The sequence below is a fragment of the Andrographis paniculata genome, unplaced genomic scaffold (genome assembly GCF_009805555.1).
Source record: "Andrographis paniculata isolate CXL003 unplaced genomic scaffold, ASM980555v1 Contig51END, whole genome shotgun sequence".
Lineage (NCBI taxonomy): Eukaryota > Viridiplantae > Streptophyta > Magnoliopsida > Lamiales > Acanthaceae > Andrographis > Andrographis paniculata.
The window spans coordinates 1,823,411-1,848,084 of NW_026137586.1; the positions used below are offsets into that span (position 1 = coordinate 1,823,411).

A 24,674-nucleotide genomic window follows, 5' to 3' on the forward strand; every position below is an offset into this window, starting at 1 on the left:
ATTTATCTATTTTTCTATTTTGGTCCGTCTCATAACAAAGTATTTATTTATTTTTTTTAGTAATTGTACTATCTATCTACATTACAAATACTCTTCTAAATTACAATATATTACACAAATATCATTACTTTTATATCATACAATACTAATAGGGGTTAATTTAGTCTTTTTACCTTTATTTCTACTTTATTCCAATATAATACTAATATTTCTAAAACTCCGTGCAAAAAGGAAATGAATATATAGATATAAGAGGGAGGGATTATTTCATATTCTTTTCATACCAAATAGTTATATTAATTTTTCATTGTTTATTAAATTTATTTTGTAATCAATTTATTATTATTTTGTTTTTTTTCATTAATTTTTTATAATATTTTTATTTTATGTTTGTCTGTAAAAAAATATGTTTAATTTTTTGAAACTTGTTTGGGGATTGGATTAGATTTCCACTGTTCATCTCGTTTTTTTTCCCAAAACTATCAAATCAAACATCTGTTTTTTATTTTTTATATTATACTAAAAATAAATTTTACATTCAAAATATCACATCAACACCTATTTATATCACATCATACAACTATTCAAATTCAAAATTTTTACTGTTCAAATCCCAACTTAAAATCCAAACCCCCAAACAAACACACCCTAAGTATAATTCTATAATTTTTATTTTTTATAATAAAAAATAAAAAATAAAAAATACTTTTTCAGTTCAAATTCAAAGTATCATATTTTATCATTTTCATTTGTCATTTCAAATTATTTATTTTATAATTTTTTAAAAAAATAATTATATATTAATATCAAAATACCTTAATTTTTACTTAAATTAACAATCTATCACTATACATACAATTACTTAAAAAAAAAAAATATCAAAATAAAGATGAAAAGTAAGTATTGTTATGTGAAATAATTTAAATATATATATTTTTAAATAAAGTATGAAAAATAATGAATATATATAATATATTAATATTTTTGCTATATATATTTTTAAAAGAACACTAATTTTTTAAAAATAATTTTTATATAATATTATTAAAATATACTACTTTCTCTGTCAAACTTATAATATTCACATTTTTCAATTTCATCTTTAATTTAATTTTATTTTTTTAAAATTTTAATTAAAATAATTAATTATTTTAATTTTAATTTATTTTTATTTTTATTATAACAGTAATTTATGTTCTTAACGCACTTTAGAAAGCAATGAGCCAACGCGCGCATATAAGGTCTCAATCATCTGAATCAACGTTCAGGGCCGCAGAGTTGCCTCACGCTCCCAAGCTAAGAGAAGATATAGCTCACTCGAACCGCGGATTTCCACATTTGCCATGTATAGTTTATTTCTCGACGCCTGATTTTATTATTTATCTTTCTTGAATTTTGATCTCTCCAGTCCAGACCTCGGGCATATCGCCAATTGATCGAATTAGGGTTCCGAGCCTGTTGTTGTACTAGGGCTTGAAATAATTTGGGGAATTAATTAATTTATGGATTCGTGATCGTCGTAATTTGAGTTCGTGCATTTTGGGATTGATTTGAATTCTATCTTGTGGAAGACGATGGGCACTCCGGGGGAGAATCAAGGGAAAGGGGGTTTCTTCGCGGCCATGACATCAGGGCTGTCTATGTTCGGCAACGCCATGCATAGATCTGTTAACGGGTAAGCACCGTTGTGTTTGAGTGCAGGATTCGTTCTTTTTCGTTGATGATTTTGCTCGTCTTCAATTTGATTAGCTTTATCTGTGTGTGGATTTTTTATTTTTATTATTATTATATAAACATATTTTTAACTGTGGTGCCATATTTTAGGTTGAATTTGGAATTTCTATTTTTAATCGACTAGGAATTTATTGGATAGCCATATGATTGAAGAAGTAAAGGAAATTCCGATCTTAATGTTAAACTATAGCTATTTTGGTGCTAATGGACGAATTTAAAGTTATTGAACTGTATGCAGGTAGAATACATTGATGTATAAATATTATGGGTGTGTTTTATTATATGATTTGGGAGTGTTTTGTTGTTTTGAGTTTGATTTTGGAATAGGGGAAAGTTATATAGAAACTCGGTGGTTCATGTGATATAAATAGGTTATGAGATTGATGTTTTTCGGAAGGAGAAATTTTGTGTAAAAATTATGTTTTTAAATATATTTTGGAAGTGTTGTGACACAAATAGGCTATTGATGTGACTTTGAATAGAGGATAATTTTTTAATTTTAAATAAAAAGTAGGTATTTTATATGATACTATTTTTTTAGAAGGTAACTGATGATGAATTGAAAACATAGTTGAAAATAAAATTCTTCAATTTGTTGAGGAACTGTTGATGAGCATTTCATTGGATAAGAGGCCAATTAAATAAAAGATTCTTCTTAAAGTTTGTGTGTTACCGAATACTGTAAAATACTGATAAAAATGGAAAGCACTTCGTAATATATTGTTCATAGTTTTTGGAGAAAGCATTACAAAGGAGCCATGTTAGCATTAAGGGTGTGTTTGTTTGAAGGATTTTTGTGGACTTCTACTATTTATCCCAATTTTCCCCCTAAAAAATATCAAATCAAACACTTATTTTTCATTTTTTATATTATACTAAAAATCAATTTTACATTTAAAACATCACATCAACCCCTATTTATATCACATCATATAATTATTCAAATTCAAAATTTTTACTATTCAAATCCCAACTCAAAATCCAAACCCCCAAACAAACAAACCCTAAATAAACAGCCTAAATGAAAAGGTATGAAAATTCCCGGGACAGGTTAACTCAGAGAAAGGAATTGTTAAGTGCAAGATATTTATATAATTCTACCCTTCTACGAACAGCTAGGTTCATTTCTTGTGTAGAGATAGAGATTGGTTTGAAGCCTAATTTGATATTTATACTTTATAACATTTCCAATAGCATCTTACAAAAATGGCTAAGCAATTATGTATTCGACTTTTCAAGAAATTTCTTCCAGTAATATAACATTTCCATTTCCATTTCTCACATGCTAATTTCAAGGGATTGAATTTGGTTTAGAGGCATGAAGGCATGCTAGAACACATTTAATTTGATTCATCTGAATATGAAGTTTCTTGGTTTAGTTTCATATGGATATTCCATTTTAGCTGATTCTTTTCTCATTCCACTCTGGAAATCTAATTGGAAGAATTTGTGATATTTTCCTTGTGTTAGATTGCTTGGTTATGAAGGGGTTGAAGTTATAAATCCTGAAGGAGGCAAAGAAGATGCGGTAGAAGAAGCCCAAAGAGGAAGATGGAAGCAGGAGGTGTGTTTTCTTATGGTTAAAGGTTGCCCCCTGAGGAATCCAGCCCCCGTTGAATACAAGACTAGTCGTTGCATTTAAAACCAACCCACTTTCTGGCTTATCAGAATTTTTTCTATTGCCTATTTGCATGTGGAAAATATATTTTAGTTTAATGTTTAGGTAGTTGATGTTTTTTTAAATCAATTCACACTATCTAGGAAGTTTACGCATTGCATTTATGATGAACTTTAATGATTGATAAAATCTGCTTATAATTTGAAAGCAGTATGTTCCATAACTTGAAATCTGAGTTTGTTAAAGTGATTTACCAGTTTATTTAGAATTTTCAATTTCATATCCTCGTATCATATGCATGTTTTATGTAAGAATTACTAACCTTGTACTTGTTGATACTGATATGTCTTTTGTTTGCAAAGGAGCGAGATAACTACTGGAAAATGATGCAAAAATACATTGGTTCTGATGTGACCTCGATGGTGACACTCCCTGTCATCATTTTTGAGCCAATGACAATGATTCAGAAAATGGCCGAGGTTTGTGTTTTTCCTTGAAAGCTCTAGCTGGAAATTCCACATGTTTATCTCGACTGATGCCATTTGTTCATTGTTGTGGCAGTTAATGGAATACTCTTACCTTTTAGATCAAGCAGATAAATGTGAAGATCCATACATGCGAATGGTGTATGCGGGTGAGTATTTATTCCTTTATGCCCTACCAGCACTCAATACGGGCACAAACAAGAACTTTTATTATCAATACATGGGTATCTTGGGACGGAAATGCATTCCCACAAATTGATTTTGTGACTTGGTGCAGCATCATGGGCTGTATCCGTATATTTTGCCTACCAACGTACCTGGAAGCCTTTCAATCCAATTCTTGGCGAGACGTATGAAATGGCTAACCATGGAGGGATTACGTTTATCTCAGAGCAGGTGAACTTTCCATCCCATGCATCTTTATTCAATTGAGTTCGGCATTATGACTTTTTGTGAGGAATTTAGTAGTTGAAATGTAAAATGACAGGGACCTTAAATTGTTCACTGGATTCTCATCTCATGGCAAAATTTCATGTAAAGTGTTTGTGATTTATAGGTGAGCCACCATCCTCCGATGAGTGCTGGCCATGCTGAAAATGAGCATTTCACATATGATGTGACATCTAAGTTGAGAACAAAGTTTTTAGGAAACTCTCTTGACGTCTATCCAGTTGGGAGGTAAGTTGTGTCAAGCCCTTATGCTTGCCACAATACTACATATGTTGATGTCATGGATCTTGCATGAGAATAAGAAGTCGTCTATATTCATTTGGTGCGAAAATTATTGGGTTTCCCCCTGCAGAACACGTGTGGTTCTTAAAAGAGATGGTGTGGTCCTTGATCTTGTACCTCCTCCAACCAAAGTCAACAATCTGATTTTCGGTCGCACCTGGATTGATTCGCCAGGAGAGATGGTTATGACAAATTTGACTACGGGGGATAAAGCTATTCTCTATTTTCAACCTTGTGGTTGGTTTGGGTATTTAACTTCTTTTATTTCTCCCACATTCACTTTATTGTTTTCATTTTTATTTTATATTTCAAAATGTTTATTTTATTTTATGGATACATTGTCTCACTTTCAACACTATTTGTTTGGATTGAATTCATGTTTCCGTTAGTCCTTGTTTTCTGTCCTATCACTTTGCGAATTCTAGAATTTTATGGTAAACATTCCCATGTGATTAAAATGATTTTCTAGTGCTAGAATGTGAAAGAACTATTTGTACTTGTGATTGTGATCTTGATTCTCGTCATTGTTATTCGCCTTTAAGTGATTCTTGTAGCTGTGTGAAGGAGGATATATTTTTTCATAAATAAGCCAGTTTCTAATTGCTTGGTGGAATTGTGATTCGTGATAAACTGTATGGATACTACAAGTGTCTAGAATTTTAGACATATTCTGAAGTATAATCCATATGACTCATTTATTCATCTCTACCTCTAGTTAATGTTTGTTATTATGAAATTGATTCACCATTGTTTCTGGTGTTATTATGGTCATTATGGTGTGCAGGGCTAATAGATACGAGGTGGATGGATATATATATAATGCTGAGGAAGAACCTAAAATATTGATGACTGGCAAATGGAGTGAGTCGATGAGCTATCAACCCTGTGATTCAGAAGGAGAACCTCTCCCTGGTACAGAATTGAAAGAGGTGAGTGCACCGCCATCCATTTCTACTCCTTAGTTGACTTGCATTTTGTCATGACGAAATATTTGTTAGCTGTTTTGCACCTTGTGTCAATGATATATTTGTTAGTAGCTTGCATCTTTTTGGTGATGGTATATGTGTAGAATTGACACATTTACACTAGTTCAATTTGGCTTGACATTGGTATCGGAGCAAACATTTAGGTAAATATTAAAAAAAAGTCATTCGGCGGACCATTTGTGGGAGTAAATTATTAAGAACGATACTGCACAAATATCTTACAGAAGCTGAATAATTATTGGGTTTTAAGTGAAAAGTGTACGCGTTAATGTGTACTTGTGTATAATTTTTATCATTGGGTTTTACATGTACAAAGCCTCTTTATCTTCTTTTGTTCTTACAAACAAACGGTTAATGAATAATTATTGTGCTTCGAGCTATACTTGCTACTTCCTATGTCTGATTAAAGATGTACCCTGATTTGGAAAATTTGTAGTGTTGCTGTTTACCGACTTCTATATGACTATGAGAAATGTTTTTGCAGGTTTGGCATGTTGCAGAATCTCCACCAGATGACAAATATCAGTTCACCTATTTTGCACATAAAATAAACAGTTTCGACACTGCACCCAAGAAGTTGTTGGCATCAGATTCACGATTACGTCCTGATAGATGGGAACTTGAGAAGGGTGATCTGTCCAAAGCTGGTACTGCAAAAAGCAGGTACACATTTGCACTTAACCATATGGCCATGTTTCCGATTATCTTAGTTACACGTCCATGTTTAGTCACATGTTGCCTGCAATTTTACAATGTCGTATTTTCTACAGCTTGGCTGGGCGTACAGAACTTTAAATTTTGCACCATATATTCTAACCAGAAAGTTTTCTAGACAAAATTGCATATAAACTATCAATGTTTGGAAAGTCTTTGCCATTTTCTCCCATGATTTAAAAATTGTATGATACGGCCTTGTGTTTTCTAAAACTAAAAGGGAATTTTGTGACATCTTTTAAAAAACATTGTAGAGTTTCATGCATTTTCCAAAACACAAGGGAACATCATACAGGTTTTAAATTATGATGAAGGAGAATTTTTAAAAATTTTCAAATCACAGGTAGATTGTTAGTACAACTGTTAAATAAGTTGTGACATCATCGACTCGGCTTGTTTAAAATTTGAACTAAAATGGTGGCTCGAGCTCAGCCCGTTAGTCTTGATTTAAAGCTCGAGCTCAAGTTTGACTTGAATTTCATTATATTATATATTTTTTAATATAAATTAAGTAAATATAACTATATTCACAATTTATTATAATAATATATTCAAACTTTATTAGTAAATGTAAATTTTGACATAAAAATTTATACATATATATTATACTATCAATTTATAAAATAATACAATTACTAACGAAGTAATTAGATCAATCGAGCTACCTCCGCAAGCTGAGCTCGAGCTCATTGCCAAGTTCAGCTGTTAACGAGTCGAGCTTGGCTTGCAACCTACTAAGTTTGTTTAAGAGCTCTAATTATAAGTAACTTTGCCAATTTTCTATATTAAAATTTTGTTACGCATGCATCCTTATATCGTCTCAATCGAAAAGAAACCTTTTGGGTGTGTTTGTTTGTGAGTTTGAATTTTTTAATAGTAAAAAAATTAAATTTGAATACTTGTTTGATGTGATATATATAAAGATTGATCTGATATTTTGAATATAAAATAAGTTTATAGTAATTGTTTGATTTGATATTTTTTAGGGGAAAATTCTTCCGGAACTATTCATTAATTGTGTGCATTTTTTAGTTTGGAGGAGAGACAGAGGGCTGAAAAGCGACACCGGGAAGCAAAAGGCGAACAGTTCTCCCCAAAATGGTTTGATCTGACTGATGAAACTGCACCCACCCCGTGGGGCGACCTGGAGATATTCCGCTACAATGGCAAGTACACAGAGCATCGGCGGGCAGTCGACTCCTCCAACTCTGATGACACGACTGATGTCAAGTCAACAGATTTCAGTCCCTGGCAATATCCCGATCTGTCTGTATAAGGTAATAATTCTAATCTCGGACATGCTGCAGTTGATTTTTAATATTACCGGACTGCGTTCTTGGGGCAACAAAGAACTATCCCCTAAGCCGGCCTCGGCATCTGTATGTTTAGAAGTAATCTTATTACATTTCCTTCTCGATGTATTTCTGTTTAAATAGAAGTGATATTTTTCGATGTGTGCTCTTTTCGAGGACATTCTAAGTTGTAGGGAATAAGAACTTTGTTAGATAAGTTTTGCCCGGACATTCTTTTCTACGAGTTTTTAATTGTATGTATATGTTTTTAATCCAAATTGTCCGTGGTTTGAAATTAATTTGAATTTGAAATTGAAGCTTATATTTGAATTTTTGTTTGAATAGTATTTTGATTTAATAAAATATATGAATAGTTCAGTTTAATTCAGAAGGATTTTGTGATCTCCAATACTATTACTACTTTCACAATTTTTTTTTATTTTTAATTTGGAATGTTATACTCACTCATTTCCATATTTATTTTATTTTATTTTATTATTGGTGTCCGTCTTAATTGTCCCTTACCATAAGTAATTAAAATTATCCATTAAAATTTAGAATTCATTAATACAAAATTTTAGAATTTATTAATACAAGTCATTTCAGAATATTTGTTCTCATTCGCACACATTGGCGAGTGCTAAACGGAGACTGCACGAATGTTTATATATTTATTTTTTTTATTATTTTATATTTAATTTTTATGATTTAGTTTTTGTTTATTTTATTATTATTTTTATTATTTTTTTTACTATTGTTTAATTTTTATATTTTCAAATCTCATAAAATATTATCTCTAAATTATTATTAAAATAAATTATCAAACTAAAAAATAAATTAATTTTTTTTATTTAATTTATTTTAATGATTCGATATTTTTTTTTAACTATCAATATATACGTTGTATTATTTTTATATTTTTCAACTAAATTCTCTATTTTACCGAACAAAAAATCTAGGGTAAACTGTTTTTTAGTCTCGTATTTGGACCCCTTATCATTTTAGTCCCGTAAGTGGAGCCTGTCGCAAACTAGTTCCATAAGTGAAAAAAAATTTTCGTTGTTTTAGTCCTTCGGCGCCGGAGACGCCCGCGTGGCTCGCCGGAGGTGACGTGTCCGCCAGGTGTCGCTGACCTGGCGAACACGTGGATTTTTTTTTATTTTTTTATTTCATTTTTTAAAAATTTTTTTAAAAACTTTATTTTTAATTTTATTTGTATTTTTTTATTTTTTTTATTTGGTCCAATTAAAAAAAATTTTAAAAAAAATGAAGAAAAAAAAATCCACGTGTCCGCCAGGTGTCGCTAACTTGGCGGACACGTCACCTCCGGCGAGCCACGCAGGCGTCTCCGGCACCGGATGACTAAAACAGCGAAAATTTTTCACTTATGGAACTAGTTTGCAACAGGCTCCACTTACGGAACTAAAATGATAAAATAGTCCAGTTACGAGACTAAAAAAAGTTTACCCAAAAATCTATTTTAGTTATCTACTTAATTCCTTTTTTATGGAATTTCATTTTTTACTATCATTGCTCGGGGAAATAGCATGTCTGTGGGCACATCAATGATGAACATGTCCTAAGGGAACTGGACATTCCAAAAGAGGAGTGCTCCCACGGTGGGGAGTACGTTCGACGTGGCTGAACGGCCAAGAGGCTCGAGCTTTGTTCGGGAGGAAAAAACCACATTAAGGACGATCTTCGGGAGAAGATCGCACAAGCCGCAACAAAGGATGTTCTGGATGATGCGCGGAGATGCGCAGCGGAACATGGATCGCATGTGGGTTGTCTATGGCAAAAGACCTCGCTGGCTATTAGTGAGCACAAAGAGTGGGGATATGTTAGGAAAAAATCACGTTAAGGACGATCTTCAGGTAAAAATCGCACAAGCCGTAACAAATGATGTCCCGGATGGTGTGCGGAGATGCAGGAGGAACGCAGATCGCATGTGGTTTGTCTATGGAAAAAGATCTCGCTGGCTATTGGTTAACATAAAGAGGGGGGGTACGCAAATAAGGGTCAATGGAGTGACGTCGGATGTATACCGAGGGTGCAAGAAACAACGTCAGTGCACTTAAGTAGCGTCACACGAGGACGTTTGCGACTTGAAGTGAGAGAGTATTGTCACGGGTTGACATTCCTGCCTAGATTCTCGGCCATAGTTTGTTCCATGTGTGCGAGCTCCTGTCCTGTACGGCTGAGTGATGACGTATATCTTGGTGCAGGTACGTGTTTAGCATTATTTTTTCATACTGTATGGAATATCCCGGACTTGTTGCGCACATGAGACGGCTGGTCTGGGCCTCGTTGAGAGTGTGACCTAAGAGCCGGACATGTCAGCTTTCGGACCGTTATTTATGATATCAGAGCGGATCTTGACTGTGGTATCGAACGAAGCGACCAAGTGAGGCATTGGTCAAGCGAGGAGCATGTCTACTCCCTGTAAGTATATTTAATGATCTAAAATAAAAAATTATGTATATATTATGACATAAGTAATTTAATCAATTTTTAAAATTTTACTCAATTTCCGAATATCATAAGAAAATATATTTTAAATATGATATTTTAAAAATACAATTTAATGAAAATATAAAACTAATTTTCAACTATATAAATCGACAATGTTTAAATTATTTTAAATGCAATGACATCACAATCCATCGACAGTAAATTGACTAATGTTTTTGCTACTTTAAATATTTTTATAATTATATTTTAATATTATTTTTTATATGAGTAATATTGTTTGTATTTTAAATATTTTTAAGATTATATTTTAATAAAAATATATGAAGGGTGTGTTTGGTTGGAGGATTAGATTTAATTTCTACTATTCATCCCATTTTTTTCCTCTAAAAATATCAAATCAAACACCTATTTACATTCAAAACATCACATCAACACCTATTTATATCACGTCATACAATTATTCAAATTCAAAATTTTTACTATTCAAATTCCAATTCAAAATTCAAACCCCCAAACAAACACACCCGAAATATCAATATAAGAATAAAATTTTATATAATACAAATAAAAATAAATAAAATACACAAACTCCAAATAATAAAATTCAAGAGATAAATCTTAGGAAAAAAAAGCTCAATAATTGTTATTATTATAATTATTATTTTCCTTACAAGGCCTAACAAACAAACATATATATATATATTCATGATCCAACCCTAACAACTCTACAAGAAGTACGAGAACATGTATATGTATGTATCTGTATGTATTAATATTATACAAACAAACCCAGAAAGAAATGAACTTTAAATACAACAGAAATGAACATCAAAGAATCGTAAGCTGCTGCTGCTCCTCCAAGAAACACACACTTTCACTTCACAGCTCCTTTTTTACACATCCATCCATCGATATTATCGAATACCTATTTTCGCATTAATTATCGATCAAAGAAGAAGACGGCAGGCGTCGGGATTAGTCGACCGCAGCTGCTGCTGCTGCGACCAGTAGGCGTGCGCCATCAGCACCCGGTCCAGCAGCTCCTGCGGCACCGGCTCTCCCCGTCTCTGCTGCGGCGATATTCTCGCCGTGTGCACCAACGTCTTCCATTTATCCTGCATTGAGAGTCTCTGTCATTTAGATCGAAATTTTTTTAAAAGAACTAAAAATTTAATATTTGATGTGATATTTTATGAGAGATTGCGCTGTTACAATATTTAACAGCACAAAGTTTACATTAATATAATATAAATGCAGCAAATGATAATAGTTCGGACAATACATACCGCATGTTTTGTACTACTTCTGTCCTATAAAAATGACACTATTTGTTTTTCTACGTCATTGTATTTAACGATAAAAATATTCTTATATTTATATAATTTATTTTACAACTAATAGAGGTTTATTTTGTCATTTTTTTTTTAATTTGTACTATATATTGATATAATAATTAATACTCAAAGATCTACACTGAACAAAAAACTCATTCTTAGTATGTCTATTGATCTCTTACCTTTAAATCCACATAAGTTCGATGCTTCGCACTGTCGAACGCCCTTAGCTTAACGTCGCGCCATCTGCAATATCGAAAGCAATTTTATCGCACACAATCAAACAAAGTATAAGAAAATAAGTGTCGCGAGTCGACGAGTCCATGCCTTCCCGTTCCAAGTTTCTCGACGGCCTGGACGAGAGCTTCCACTTCAGCAACTGTGAATGGTCGACGGATTCTGCGCTGCGCGGACTCGGACCTCTTGGATTTCCGCAAAGAAGCATGTTTCATTACAGGGACAAGTGCCTTCGATTCAGAGCCAATTTTCTGCGACAACGGCCAGTCATGAAACGTACCCGTCGAATTGTACAAATTAAGGTCCAGTCGAGTGTCGGGCTGCTGCAAAGTGCTTCGACTCGTACTTGGAGCCTCCAGGTACCTAAACATCGACAAAACGCGACATGTCGTAATGATACGACATCCAATCGACAACTCCGATTATTACAGAGAATACCTCGCCAACGGTTTTGGATGTTCGATCAGCGCTTTGTCGGGACAATTGGATTGGATTAAAGCAGCAGTCGGGGGGCTCGGCTCGAGCGTAAACCCGAGGGCATCGATCGTGTTGCTTTCGCGAGAAATTCCAGTCTGGAGTAACGTTTTGTTATCGTCTCGAATCCTCTTGCCCTGAAGAAGAACTCCGACGTGTAGCTCGCCGCCGAGCAAAGAACCTACGGCTTCCAAGACCATTCTCTGCGCGATATTACGACCATCGATATTAATTGAACGTTTATCGAACTGGATTGAAAAATTCTTTGTACCTTTAGAGACCCAACGGTCGCGGTCTCGGGTATCTCGATGAGTAACTCGGGAACTCTAAACGACTTGATCTTAAGCTTCACTGTGAAAACGAAAAAATGCGTAAGAAAAAGCCCGGAATTTCGACGAAAACATAATGAAATAAGGATGAAAATTCACCTCCCGACGAACTAGAACCGAGCGCGCCTTCACTAGCGTCAATTTCGTGCTGTCGACAGCCGACGCCTTCGTTGAAATTCGACGTCGAGCTACTACTATAAAGCTTCCGTTTTTTGAAAGGATAGTCGCGTTGTGATCGTATACGCTTGAAGTCGTTCTTTCCGGCGCACTCGGAACTGTTTTCGTCATCGTCGCTATTACCTAATTTCACATCGTCCCGACGGGACGGGACAGACCCACGAGACACTTTATTAAAGCTCGACGAATCGACACCGTTATCTGCCGCAGGAAAAATCCCGAGGCTGAGCTTGCAGTCGTCGTTAACCAACTGCTCGGAAGAACCGAGCTTTTCCGAGCAATCGGAAGACGTAACGACAGAAACAGGGGCGGAGACGAGTTCTTTCGTATCGGGAGCTTTACGAACGAGCTCCGTCACCAGAAAGTTCCATTCTCGACTCTTTTCGACGAACGGATTATCGTCTTCGATGGACGCGTCCTTTTTGGCGGGAGAAGTGTTCGTCGACGGCAATTTCCCGGCGACAGTTGCCAGCAAGTCGAACGCGGCGCACATGTTGCGATCGTCGGGTTTTCGCTTGAATACGGACCGTTTCTGTAAGGAAACAATGGATTAGTTTTGTAAAAATTCGAACATTTGATCTCGGCCGTAGATGATGATCGCGATCTAATCGTTACCCGGACTGATCTTGCGGCTCGAGGCATCGGCGGCGCCTCGTAGCCGTTGAATCCGTAGTTTAATCTCTTCTGTAGCGCCATAAATTTGCTCCGGACAACACATACGCCGGTGTTCTTACAATGCTGCAGATTAAATCGTCGAATTCGAACATAGTGTTTGTTAGATTGTCTTAAGAACGATCATTCAACAGCAGAAACAGAACATTATTAGGGATTAGGACGAGCAATACATTGCTAAGAAATAAGTGTTTCGATCTTATGGAAGCATGAAGTTCTTCGACTAATTTTACTCTTAACATAATTATTGAGACAGTGATCGTTCAGACAAGATCAGATTTATGCAATGTTGTTACTACAAATCAAGATAAAACTCTGCTTCGATTTTCTGCAAAATTAAGAAAAGGTATTGAAGATCTTAAGAAGTTTAAAGCGTAAGCGTTCCTTCCTCAAGACGACATTCGAACACTTAAAAACTTCATTACACAGGCAAGATGAAGACAATCAGGCATCCTTCATCGTGAAATCCGCTAAGGTAAGAGATCAACAAATCGCACAATACATCAATTTAATTGAATTTTCAGCAGAAAATGAATTTGAATTTTACAAACCACAAATGATCTTAAACCAATACGATAAAATGAAATTCGAAAAATCACGACAACATTAATTCGTTCTCCGCACGGTAAGATCCAAGATCAGACACACAATTCAAACTAGCAGAAACTCCGACAATTCAAAAAAAAAACTGTAAGAACACAGAATATCAGAATTGCAAAACTTTCACAGATTCCCCCAATCTCACCTTCGGACAAGCAAAAATCCATGTCGGACGCCATTGACAATTCCTAGAAAACACAAAAATCCCAGGAGAATTTGACTGCCCAGAAAATTGATGATGAATAATTTATTGTAATAAGGAATGGATTTATATATAGATAACCAAAAACCCCAATTCCGTGAGTGAATCCATCCCCTCCACCCACACCATTGCTTAAACCCCAGTTTATTACAACCGGCTATAGGCGGTCAGCCCGACAGGAACTGCCTGTATGACCTGCTCCAGATGCCGCCACGTGGCGGTGGGATAGGGAATCCTGCGGTGATTCCTCGTTTAAACCATCGAGAAAAACGTTGGGTCACCAGAGAGGGAGTTTTTTGTTTTAAATCTGATAACTCTTTATCACTCATTTTTCTTTCCCAGTTGGGGTTTTTTTTTTTTAATATATATATTTTTGGATAATATTTGTTAATAGTACTATTATTTTTATTTATGAAAATAATAATAATAATAATTAATTATTGGGGTAGGATTCGTTGGGATTTGCTTTATTTAGGTAGGGTCATTTTTAGAGTGTTTTATTATTATTATTATTATTATTATTATTTATTACCGTAGAGGTAGAGAAACGAGAGGCGAATTGGGAGGATGCGTTGTAATAAATGCCCCAACAAAATTGGAACTGATTCCTTCCTGTCTCAGAAACCTCTCTCTTACCCAACTTATGCCTAACCAACAAACTTCTGTGGTTTAACTATAACTTAGCGTAACAATGCTCTTTTTTTCATTTTTTGATAAAAAAAAATATCTTGTAAAAATATTTTTATTTTTTATTATTTATAGTATTTAATTATTCGTCATGATTCAAAGTACCATTTTTATTATTTTTATTTATTTCACTTCAAAATATTTATTTTTTATTTTAAGAAAAGTAATCATGCATCAATACCAAAATACTTTTAATTTTTATCTAAATTACAAACATACAATTACACATACAATTTTACATAAAGTCAAAAAATATAAAACATCTTACACACTTTCACTAGTTAATAAAAACAAAGTATCCATTTCCTTTTTCAGTAACTGTTACAAATACTCTTCTAATTTACAATATATTACACAAATGTCATTACTTTTATATCATACAATACTAATAAGGGCATTTTAGTCTTTTTATATTTATTTATACTACATTCCATATAATACTAATATTCCTAAAACTCCGTGTAAAAAGTAAATGAATATATAAATATGAGACAGATGGAGTTTAATATAGTGTCTATTTTATCTTAAAAGGTAAAAAATAAAAGTATTTTGATATTTAGTTTAGAATTAACTTTTTTTAAAAAAGAAAATAGACAATTTTGATTTGAACATTATAAAAACCAAATAAAGAGTTTACTAGTGGACCGAGAGTATTAAAAAACTAAAATCCAAAATTAAATCCTCACAACTAAAGACATACTGATTATTCTATTATTTTTAACATTTTCTAAAACTCTTAAGGGTGTGTTTGTTTGTGATATTTTTTTTATGTGAAATATAAAGAATTACTTAAGTAATACCCTGTCCCAATATAATAGTCTTATTTATCATTTTTGTCCATCTCTTCTTTTCATAAATAACCATATCACCATAAAACTATCCCTATTTTTTCATTTTTATTACACAATTGTCACTACTTTTTACACTAATACACTCACAAGAGCAAAAAAAACTTTTATCTATACTTTTTACCAACTACCAATATAGTATCAATATTCCTTAAATCTCGTGTTCAACCCAATTAAAACTATATTTTTGGGACGGATGGAGCATAAAAATAATGAATATTTGTAGTATATTAATTTGTTTTTAGAAACATGTGTATTTATCTTATAAAAAGAACCATGGTGTGTTTGTTTGGAGATTTGGTTTTGTTTGGATACTTTTTGTTTATTTATTTAATATTTTAGTTTGGCTTTTTTTATATTAAATATTGAGAATTATATCCATGATATAAAAAAATAATATATTAAATTACTTGTTGATTTTTTATAAGAATATATAATATACATTATATATATTGAAAAATACGTTGGATAAAAAATAGTTGGATAAACAAATTCATTTTTTGATTTATTGAATAATAAGATTTTAAACTAAAATAATTATGTGATATATATAGATAAATAGACATTGATACAAAATATAAAATTAATTTTTAATATGTGATATATATAACTAAATAGACGCTGATACGAAATATAAAATTAATTTTTAATATAATATAAAATGAAACTTTAAAGCTTGATTTGATTTAAAAAATAAAAATGATAAAAGGCAAAAAAAAAAAAAAAAATGGTAAAAAAAAATCTCAAAATAAACTCAATCTCTTGGATATATCTCTTTCCGTATTTAGATTTATACCAAATCAAATAAGGCCTATGAAGGAATTTTAATATAGGTATTTTATATAATTTTATCAAATTCGATGAATTTTAAATCATCAAAATTGGTTGTAGATTTCAAATTCAATTATTTAATAATTTAAATATTTTTTACTAGTTTATAATCGATACTATACATGATTAATTACAATGACGGATTTATAGTAGGGCAAGGGGGATGTAGCCCCCTCACCCCACCCCACTAATTTTTTTAATTTTTTTTTATTTAATGCATGTATATATAATATAAAAATTAATAGAAAATAATAAAAAATACTGAAATAACTTTACTGATTTTTTTTTAAAGTAATTTTTTTTAAAAAAAAAATAAATGTATTATTTGTCAATTTTAACAATATAAAAAATGTATCTACAATATGTAATTATTATTTGTCAATATTTTTAAAAATTTCCAACAAAGATATATTGTGCATATCATATTACAATCTAGTGAGTAATAATTAATTTTAACCAACATCTTAGTTAGCATAATTTTTAAAATGTAATTCGAAAATATAATTACACGAAAATAAATAAAATATACCCTTTTATATATATAAATTAAATATAATTGTATTTTTTTTTTATTTTAAAAAATTAGCCCCTCAACTAAGTTCTGGTTGCGCCCTAATTAATTATATAATGTGATATTTAATTTGAGTTTTTCAAAAACAATTTTTAGATTACTAAGAAATTGATATAAATAACTCTAAATAAATTTGATAGACGCAAAAAAATAATACTAAGAAATTGATATAAAATATAAAATTGTGTTCTTTTGTAGAATTTTCATAATATTTTTACTGTTTAGTTTATTTTTTCCTTCGTTGAATAATACTCCCTCCATCTCAGGTACCATGTCCACGTTGCCGTTTCTGTCCGTCCCATATACCATGTCACTTTTTTTTTTTGGAAAATGATTACAGACTTTAATCTCATTTTAAATTTTTTAATTTTAATTAAACTAATTAGTTATCTTAATCTTAATTTATAATTATTTATATTATAGAATAATTATTTTCACTAATACAATCTTAATTATCTACTAATTACATTCTTTGTAGATAAATACTACTTCTAAAGGCTACAATATACAAGTGAAAAACTCTCTGCTTTCACTCTATGTTCTTTTCATCTACTTTGTTCTTGATTCTTTTGCATAAATGTGAATTGCTCAGTTTTTTTATCCTTCAAAAATTTTAAATTAAATAATTATTTTTTTATTATATTAAAAATTAATTTTATATTTAAAACATCACGTCAATATTTATTTCTATCGCATCAAACAATTATTAATATTCAAATTTTTACTATTCAAAATTCATATCCAAAAATCAAATCCATGAACAAATATATCCAAAAATTTGTTCTTTTGTGATTTCAAATCACAATTCACGCTATTTATTTTGTACCATTTTTAATAAAACATACTTCCTCCGTCTCAGATATCATGTTCATATTGCCGTTTCTGTCCGTCCCACCTAGCATGTCACTTTCTTTTTTTGGAAAATATTACGCACTTTAATTTTATTTTAAATTTTTTAATTTTATTTTTTTAATTTTAATTAAACTAATTAGTTATCTTAATCTTAATTTATAATTATTTATATTATAGGATAATTATTTTTACTAATATATTATTAATTATCTACTAATTACATCCCTCTTAAAATACTGTGTCTACAGTATACACAATATAGCAGACACGGTATCTGAAACGGAGGGAATAGTATTTATTTTTATAAAGTATTATTTAAAATACTATTTAAATCAAATATCGTATCAAAATCTCAATTTCAAACACAAACGAAACAAACGCTTCAACAAACACCAACTAGAATTTAATTTAATCTAAATATTAGTCAATTAAGGGTTATATTTCCAGTCCAATTTCACCAAACCCAACCCAATAAATTACTTTCTCAATTTTACCTGATCTGTCTCTATTTTCTATTTTCGTCTCCCACGTAACTTGTTTTTTCCTTTTTCTTTAATATAATTATTCATTTTAATCACATTTTAAATTTTAAATTTCATAATTTTTTAAAGTTTACATAAACTATTTAGTTATCTTAATTTATAATTATTTTTACTAATATATTTATTAATTATTTAATAATTATATTTTACCTAAATTTTTATATCTACCTTAATATATTCAAAATATAATGAAGTATTAATAATCAGGGATACATACAATACAATACGGGTGTGTTTGTTTGGGGGATTGGATTGGATTTACACTATTCATCCAATTTTTTTTCCCCAAAAGTATAAAATCAAACACCTATTTTTTCATTTTTTATATTATACTAAAAATCAATTTTATATTCAAAACATCACATCTAACGTCTATTTATATCACATCATACAACTATTCAAATTTAAAAATTTTACTATTCAAATCCCAACTCAAAATCCAAATGCCAGACAAACACACCCTACAAGTATTAGTCAGTCACAATAATTGAGAGGTCGTGGTGGAACATAAATATGCATGTACATAACATAAAAATAAAACCCAAAGTCAAATCGAATCTCTCAATCATATTTCCATAATTTCTATTATTATTAATTTTATAAGAAAGGAGAAAAGGGAACATCAATTTGTATAGCTATTGCTTTCAGTAAAATATAAATAAATAAATAATTGTAATAAGTAATTAACTAATATGAACACTGTCTGAGATAGGAATAAATAGGACAAGTCAATGAGCTAATTATAGCTTGAATTATCAAAAAGCAACTTCACTTCACGTCACGTCAACAAAGTTTATTTATTTACTCCCTCCGTCCCAAATAACTTGTCATTTTTATTTTTAGATATATAATTATGCACTTTAATCGCATTTTAAATTTTAAATTTTATAATTTTTTTAATTTTAATTAAACTATTTATTTATCTTATTCTTAATCTATAATTATTTTTACTAATATATTTCTTAATTACTTACTAATTATACTTTACCTAAATTTCCGTGTGTACGGTAATACACCCATATTACATGGGACGGAGAGAGTATTTCTTTTCATATTAAAAAACATAATACAACACCCCAACATATTACAGGGAGTGTAAAATAATACTCCCTCTGTCTCGTAAATATAGTTTTAATTGGATTATATTGGTAGTGGATAAAAAATATAGATAAATTTTTTTTGTCCTTGTGAGTATATTAGTGTAAAAAGTAGTGACAATTGTATAATAAAAATGAAAAAATAAGAGTAGTTTTATGGTGATATGATTATTTATGGAAATAAGACTATTGTTTTGGGACAGACAAAAATAATAAACAAGACTATTGTATTGTGACGGAGGAAGTATCCAATTATGTATCGTTGGGATATTTGTCAAAGGAAAAAATATGCTCCCTCCGTCCTATATTTATATATCTATTTGCTTTATGCACGGGGTTTTATAAATATTAGTATTATATTATGATAAAATAGAAATAAAGTTAAAAAGATTAAATTAACCCTATTAGTTTTGTATGATATAAAGGTAATGACATTTGTGTAATATATTATAAATTAGAAAGATATTTATAATGTTAGGTAGATTGTACAATTACTAAAAAAGAAAATGGTTACTTTATTATGGGACGGACCAAAATAAAAAAAATTGATAGATTGTTAAGAGACGGAGGGAGTACTACTTCGAAAAAATTTTGTTTAATATTTAAATGATGTACAATGAAATAATTTGTTAGAGAAAATTTTTTATTTTTCCTACAAATGACTATACTTTATCGTCACATTATTATTTTTACACACAAACAAAACAAAAATACAATTGTCTTTACACTATTTTAACTATCAATTATAATTAAAATATTATTAATTTTTTATTTTTGTAGCAAATAAATGATTACTTATAAATTGGGAGGAGAGAATAGATTAAATAATTTAAAATATGATTATGATTGTAATTTTAAAAAAGAAAAAAGAAAACAAACAAAATGTATGACAGACTAAATTAACAATATGAATATGAGATATTGAAGGAAAAATGGTATTATTTTATTTTGTAAAAATAATACAATATATTATATTATAATATATTTATTATTGCCAAGAATTAAAATTTCTAAAAATTTAAAGAATACAATTTTAGTATCAATAAATATTATATTTAAATTACTATTTAACAAATAAAAATAAAAAAAATACAAAGTCTATGAATAGTTTCACTTTAAGTTTGTTCTTTACAATTTCAAATCAAAATTAACAATATTCATTCGACATAATTTTTAATAAAAATATATTACTTTCGTCCAAATACAATAGTCCTATTTAGCATTTTTGTTCGTTGCAAAACAATAGTTTCATTTCCATAAATAACTATATCACTATAAAATTAACCTTATTTTTTCATTATTATTACACAATTCTCACTACTTTTTACATTAATATATTCACAAAGGCAAAAAAGTCTTTTACCTGTACCTTTTACCCACTACTCATGTAATATCAATATTCCTTAAATCCTGTGCCAAACACAACTCACGACTATAGTTTTGGGACGGGAGTATTATATTTTCACAAAATATATTTAAAAAAAATTAGAGTGCTATCCAAATTTTACTATTTGAACTCTGTCTTCTTGAAAAAAATATATATATATTTTTTCTTTAACAAAATATCTTATCAAAACTATTTTAATACTAAAATTTTTCAAACCAAATCATAAGAAACACGCCCCGAGCAAATCAACATTTCATTTCGAATTATTTTTTAAATTGGTCGACCCCAAAAACGCATAGCTTTTCTTTAAAAAGTGACCAATAAATTTATATACTCCCTCCGTCTTAATACAATAGTCTTATTTACTATTTTGTCCATCCCAAAACAATAGTCTTATTTTCATAAATAATAATATCATTATAAAACTACTCTTACTCTTTCATTATTATTACGCAATTGTCACTACCTTTTACACTAATCCACTCACAAGGGCAAAAATGTCTTTTACCTATATCTTTTACCCACTGTCAATAATCTTTTAATATTGTACCCAACACAACCAAGACTATAGTTAAATTATAGTTCCGAAATTGAAGAAGTACAATTTAATTATAGCAAACAATTTTATTCATTTATAATTTTATTATTTTTATTTAAGTATTACTCTTTTACTTATCACATTTTATTTATATGCTATTTAATAAACTTTTTATAATACTTCTATTTTAATTTTTATGAATCGTAATTTTATATTAAAATATTGTTATTTTTTAATGTCTATATTTGGGTAAAATATAACACAAAAAGCCCAGCATAAATTAATTGGTCAAAAATTTAATTGAAATTATAGCAAACTTATTTAATTTATTTTTATATTATTTTAAAAATAATTTAAAATACTCTCAAATACAAACATTTTATTTAATTTAGGATGAATTATATATGTATAGGTACCTATTTTTTTATTTAATGTATTACATAAAAAAGAAGATTTTTATTCAAAATATTAAATATCAAATATTTATTTATATCATAAAGTATTAAATATTATTTCAATTTAATTTTCCCCAATACCAAGAGTGTTTTAGTTGTAGGGTGTATCATTTCAATATTTCTTTTCACTTACATTATTTTCAACAAAATTAATATATTATACATATTCGTTATTTTTATATTTTTTTACCTAATTTTTATTTCTTACATAAAAAACATTTTTTTTTCAATCATTTCACAAAACAAATACACTCGTACTTTAAATTCAAAGCATCACTATTTAATAAAAAAATATTCCGTCCATTCCGACTAATTATATCAATTCACTTGGACACAAAGATTAAAATATAAAACTCCCTCGATCCGCTTCTAAACATCACATTTATCTTTTGTGTCATTATACGTAATATTAAAAATATTCATATATTTGTACAATTCTTTGAAAAAATATCATTGTATTAGTATTATAAAATATTAATTGAAGTATTTTTGTAATTTTTTTATTAATTTGTACTCTCTCCGTCCCAAAACTCTGCAACATTTTTTTCGTCATGTCCCAAACACCCTGCAATATTTTCAAAATAGGAAATATTTAATTATACTTAGGGTGTGTTTGTTTGAGGGTTTGAATTTTGAGTTGAGATTTGAATAGTAAAAATTTTGAATTTGAATAGTTGTATGATGTGATATAAATAGGTGTTGATGTGATGTTTTGAATGTAAAATTAATTTTTAGTATAATATAAAAAATGAAAAACAGATGTTTGATTTGATGTTTTTGGAGGGAAAAAATAGGATGAATAGTGGAAATCCAAACAAATCTCTCAAACAAACACACTCTTAATATCTACCCAACACTTGATTCTATCACATCACTCTAATAAAAAAAAATATATATATATATTTCTCTCTCCATCACATCACCTAATTTCTAAATTATCTTACTTAATACTACCCATCTAAAAATATGTGTCCAAAACAAATGTTGCACCTTGTTTGGGACGGAGAGAATACTATGTTTTGAAATACTGTAATAATTAATATTCAAACATCTAACACGAAAAAAGTAAATGAAATCCTTAAAATCGGACAAAAATAATAATATTTTAATGTATAAATAAAGTACATAAAAAAGTAGAGCCATAAGAGTATTAAAGAATGGATAAGAAAATGATGTGATAAATAGAAAAAATAATGATAACTTGATTATTATTTACATAAATAGATTGTGTATAATAGTATATATTTTACAAATCTTGAGTCTATTAGCTAAATTTACTTTATTACTGACAAAGTTCAATAAATTAATACTCCCTCCGTCCACTTAGAAAGTATATACATTTCTATTTTAGAACGTCTAATTACAAAGTAAACATTTCATTAAATATCTTACTTTACATCACACCATTACTTTTATATCAAAACGGAAGTGCAAAAATGTCATTACACTACTTTTAACTACCCACTATAATTAAAATACTATTATTTCTTAAATACCGAGTCAAAAATAAATATATACTTTATCCGGAGGGAGTATTTAACTATTACAGTTCATTACTACTTATTTGCAACAAATTAAATTACTTTTATTACATCTTTTTTTTTACTGTTTTTTATTTTAATAAATTTTTAAAAATATCTCTAATTACTTGCTTGACTTTTATTCATTTTTAATAAAATATTCAATTTTTTTATTTTTTATTTTTATATTTGACTCAATACAATAGTCATGTTTATTAATTTTGTTCGTCTCAAAACAAGTTTTATTTTCATAAATAACTATATCACTATAAAACTACCGTTATTTTTCATTATTATTACACAATTGCCACTAATTTTTTACACTAATACATTCACAAGGGCAAAAAAAAGGTTTTATCCGTACTTTTTACCAATTAATAATATAATATTAATATTTCTTTAATCCCGTGTAAATCCGCCGAAATTAAAACATAATTCAAACATAATTCAAAGACACCCTGAAGATTTTGTGGTTTGACCATAATTGAATAATTATTCTAGCGAGGTCCAGACGACTGTGGACCATGCACCGGCTGCAGTCATCCTCACCTTGCTCCCAAAGCAAACCGATAATTACTTTTACGTCCCTATGACTTGCTATATTACCACATTACTCCTCATACTTTTGGATAATTTTATTGAAAACCCAAATTAAGAATGCTTGAGAAAGTTGGCATTTTTGGTAGATCATTTGACTCCGTACACCAAAATATTTTCAAATGAAATAATATTTGATGTATGATATGAAAAATTATGTCAAAATTATAAAATATAATTTTTTTAAGTTGAATATTTGATATTTTATTTTTTTAAATGACTTTTGACATTTTATAATAAGTATTTAAAATTTTTTTTTTAAAAAAAATTAAATTTGACTTTATGTACAAAATATTTTGTATTATTATTATTATTATTATTTTTAAAGAATCGTAACTAAAAAATAATGTTAAGGGAACATAACATTTATTTACACATATATTTGAAATTCTTTTGTAGTTTTTTTTGTAGTAATTTTTAAAAATATTTTATATTCCCGCTAAAATTATATTGATATTCTTCTTTTAGCCCTTCCTTAAATTTATACATGATTATCAATAAATAATTTTATCCCCTTAGAAGTTATTATTTTTATTTTAATAAATAATAGTAACTACTTTGTTATTATTATTTTTAAATAATTTCGTCTCGCATAATTTTTTTTTTAAAAAAATATTTATACATTTAATCACATTTTAAATTTCATAATTTATAATTTTTTTATTTTTAATTAAATTATTTAATTATCTTA

At 29.4% G+C, this 24,674-nt stretch overlaps 2 protein-coding genes across 3 annotated transcripts; one reads left to right on the forward strand and one right to left on the reverse strand.

The window, feature by feature from the left end:
• The first annotated feature begins 1,226 nt into the window (after positions 1-1,226).
• LOC127253671 (oxysterol-binding protein-related protein 3C) lies at positions 1,227-7,790 on the forward strand. Of its 2 annotated transcripts, XM_051278363.1 has the most exons (11): positions 1,227-1,345; positions 1,572-1,675; positions 3,205-3,298; positions 3,715-3,831; positions 3,914-3,986; positions 4,115-4,233; positions 4,394-4,515; positions 4,640-4,816; positions 5,354-5,498; positions 6,040-6,218; positions 7,302-7,790. In XM_051278363.1, exons 2-11 carry the CDS (start codon positions 1,575-1,577, stop codon positions 7,543-7,545), a joined length of 1,371 nt encoding a protein of 456 aa, XP_051134320.1. In that variant the 5' UTR covers positions 1,227-1,345; positions 1,572-1,574; the 3' UTR covers positions 7,546-7,790. The 2 variants fall into 2 exon arrangements, with proteins under 2 accessions (XP_051134320.1, XP_051134321.1); XM_051278364.1 differs by lacking the exon at positions 1,227-1,345 and having other exon boundaries at positions 1,352-1,675.
• Positions 7,791-10,670: 2,880 nt separating this feature from the next.
• On the reverse strand, positions 10,671-14,265 carry LOC127253670 (telomere repeat-binding protein 5). The gene is made up of 8 exons (XM_051278362.1): positions 14,002-14,265; positions 13,200-13,322; positions 12,507-13,116; positions 12,350-12,429; positions 12,043-12,281; positions 11,695-11,967; positions 11,550-11,613; positions 10,671-11,148 (listed from the first exon to the last, which is right to left on the reverse strand). Exons 2-8 carry the CDS (start codon positions 13,278-13,280, stop codon positions 10,981-10,983), a joined length of 1,515 nt encoding a protein of 504 aa, XP_051134319.1. The 5' UTR covers positions 13,281-13,322; positions 14,002-14,265; the 3' UTR covers positions 10,671-10,980.
• Between the last annotated feature and the right edge of the window lie 10,409 nt (positions 14,266-24,674).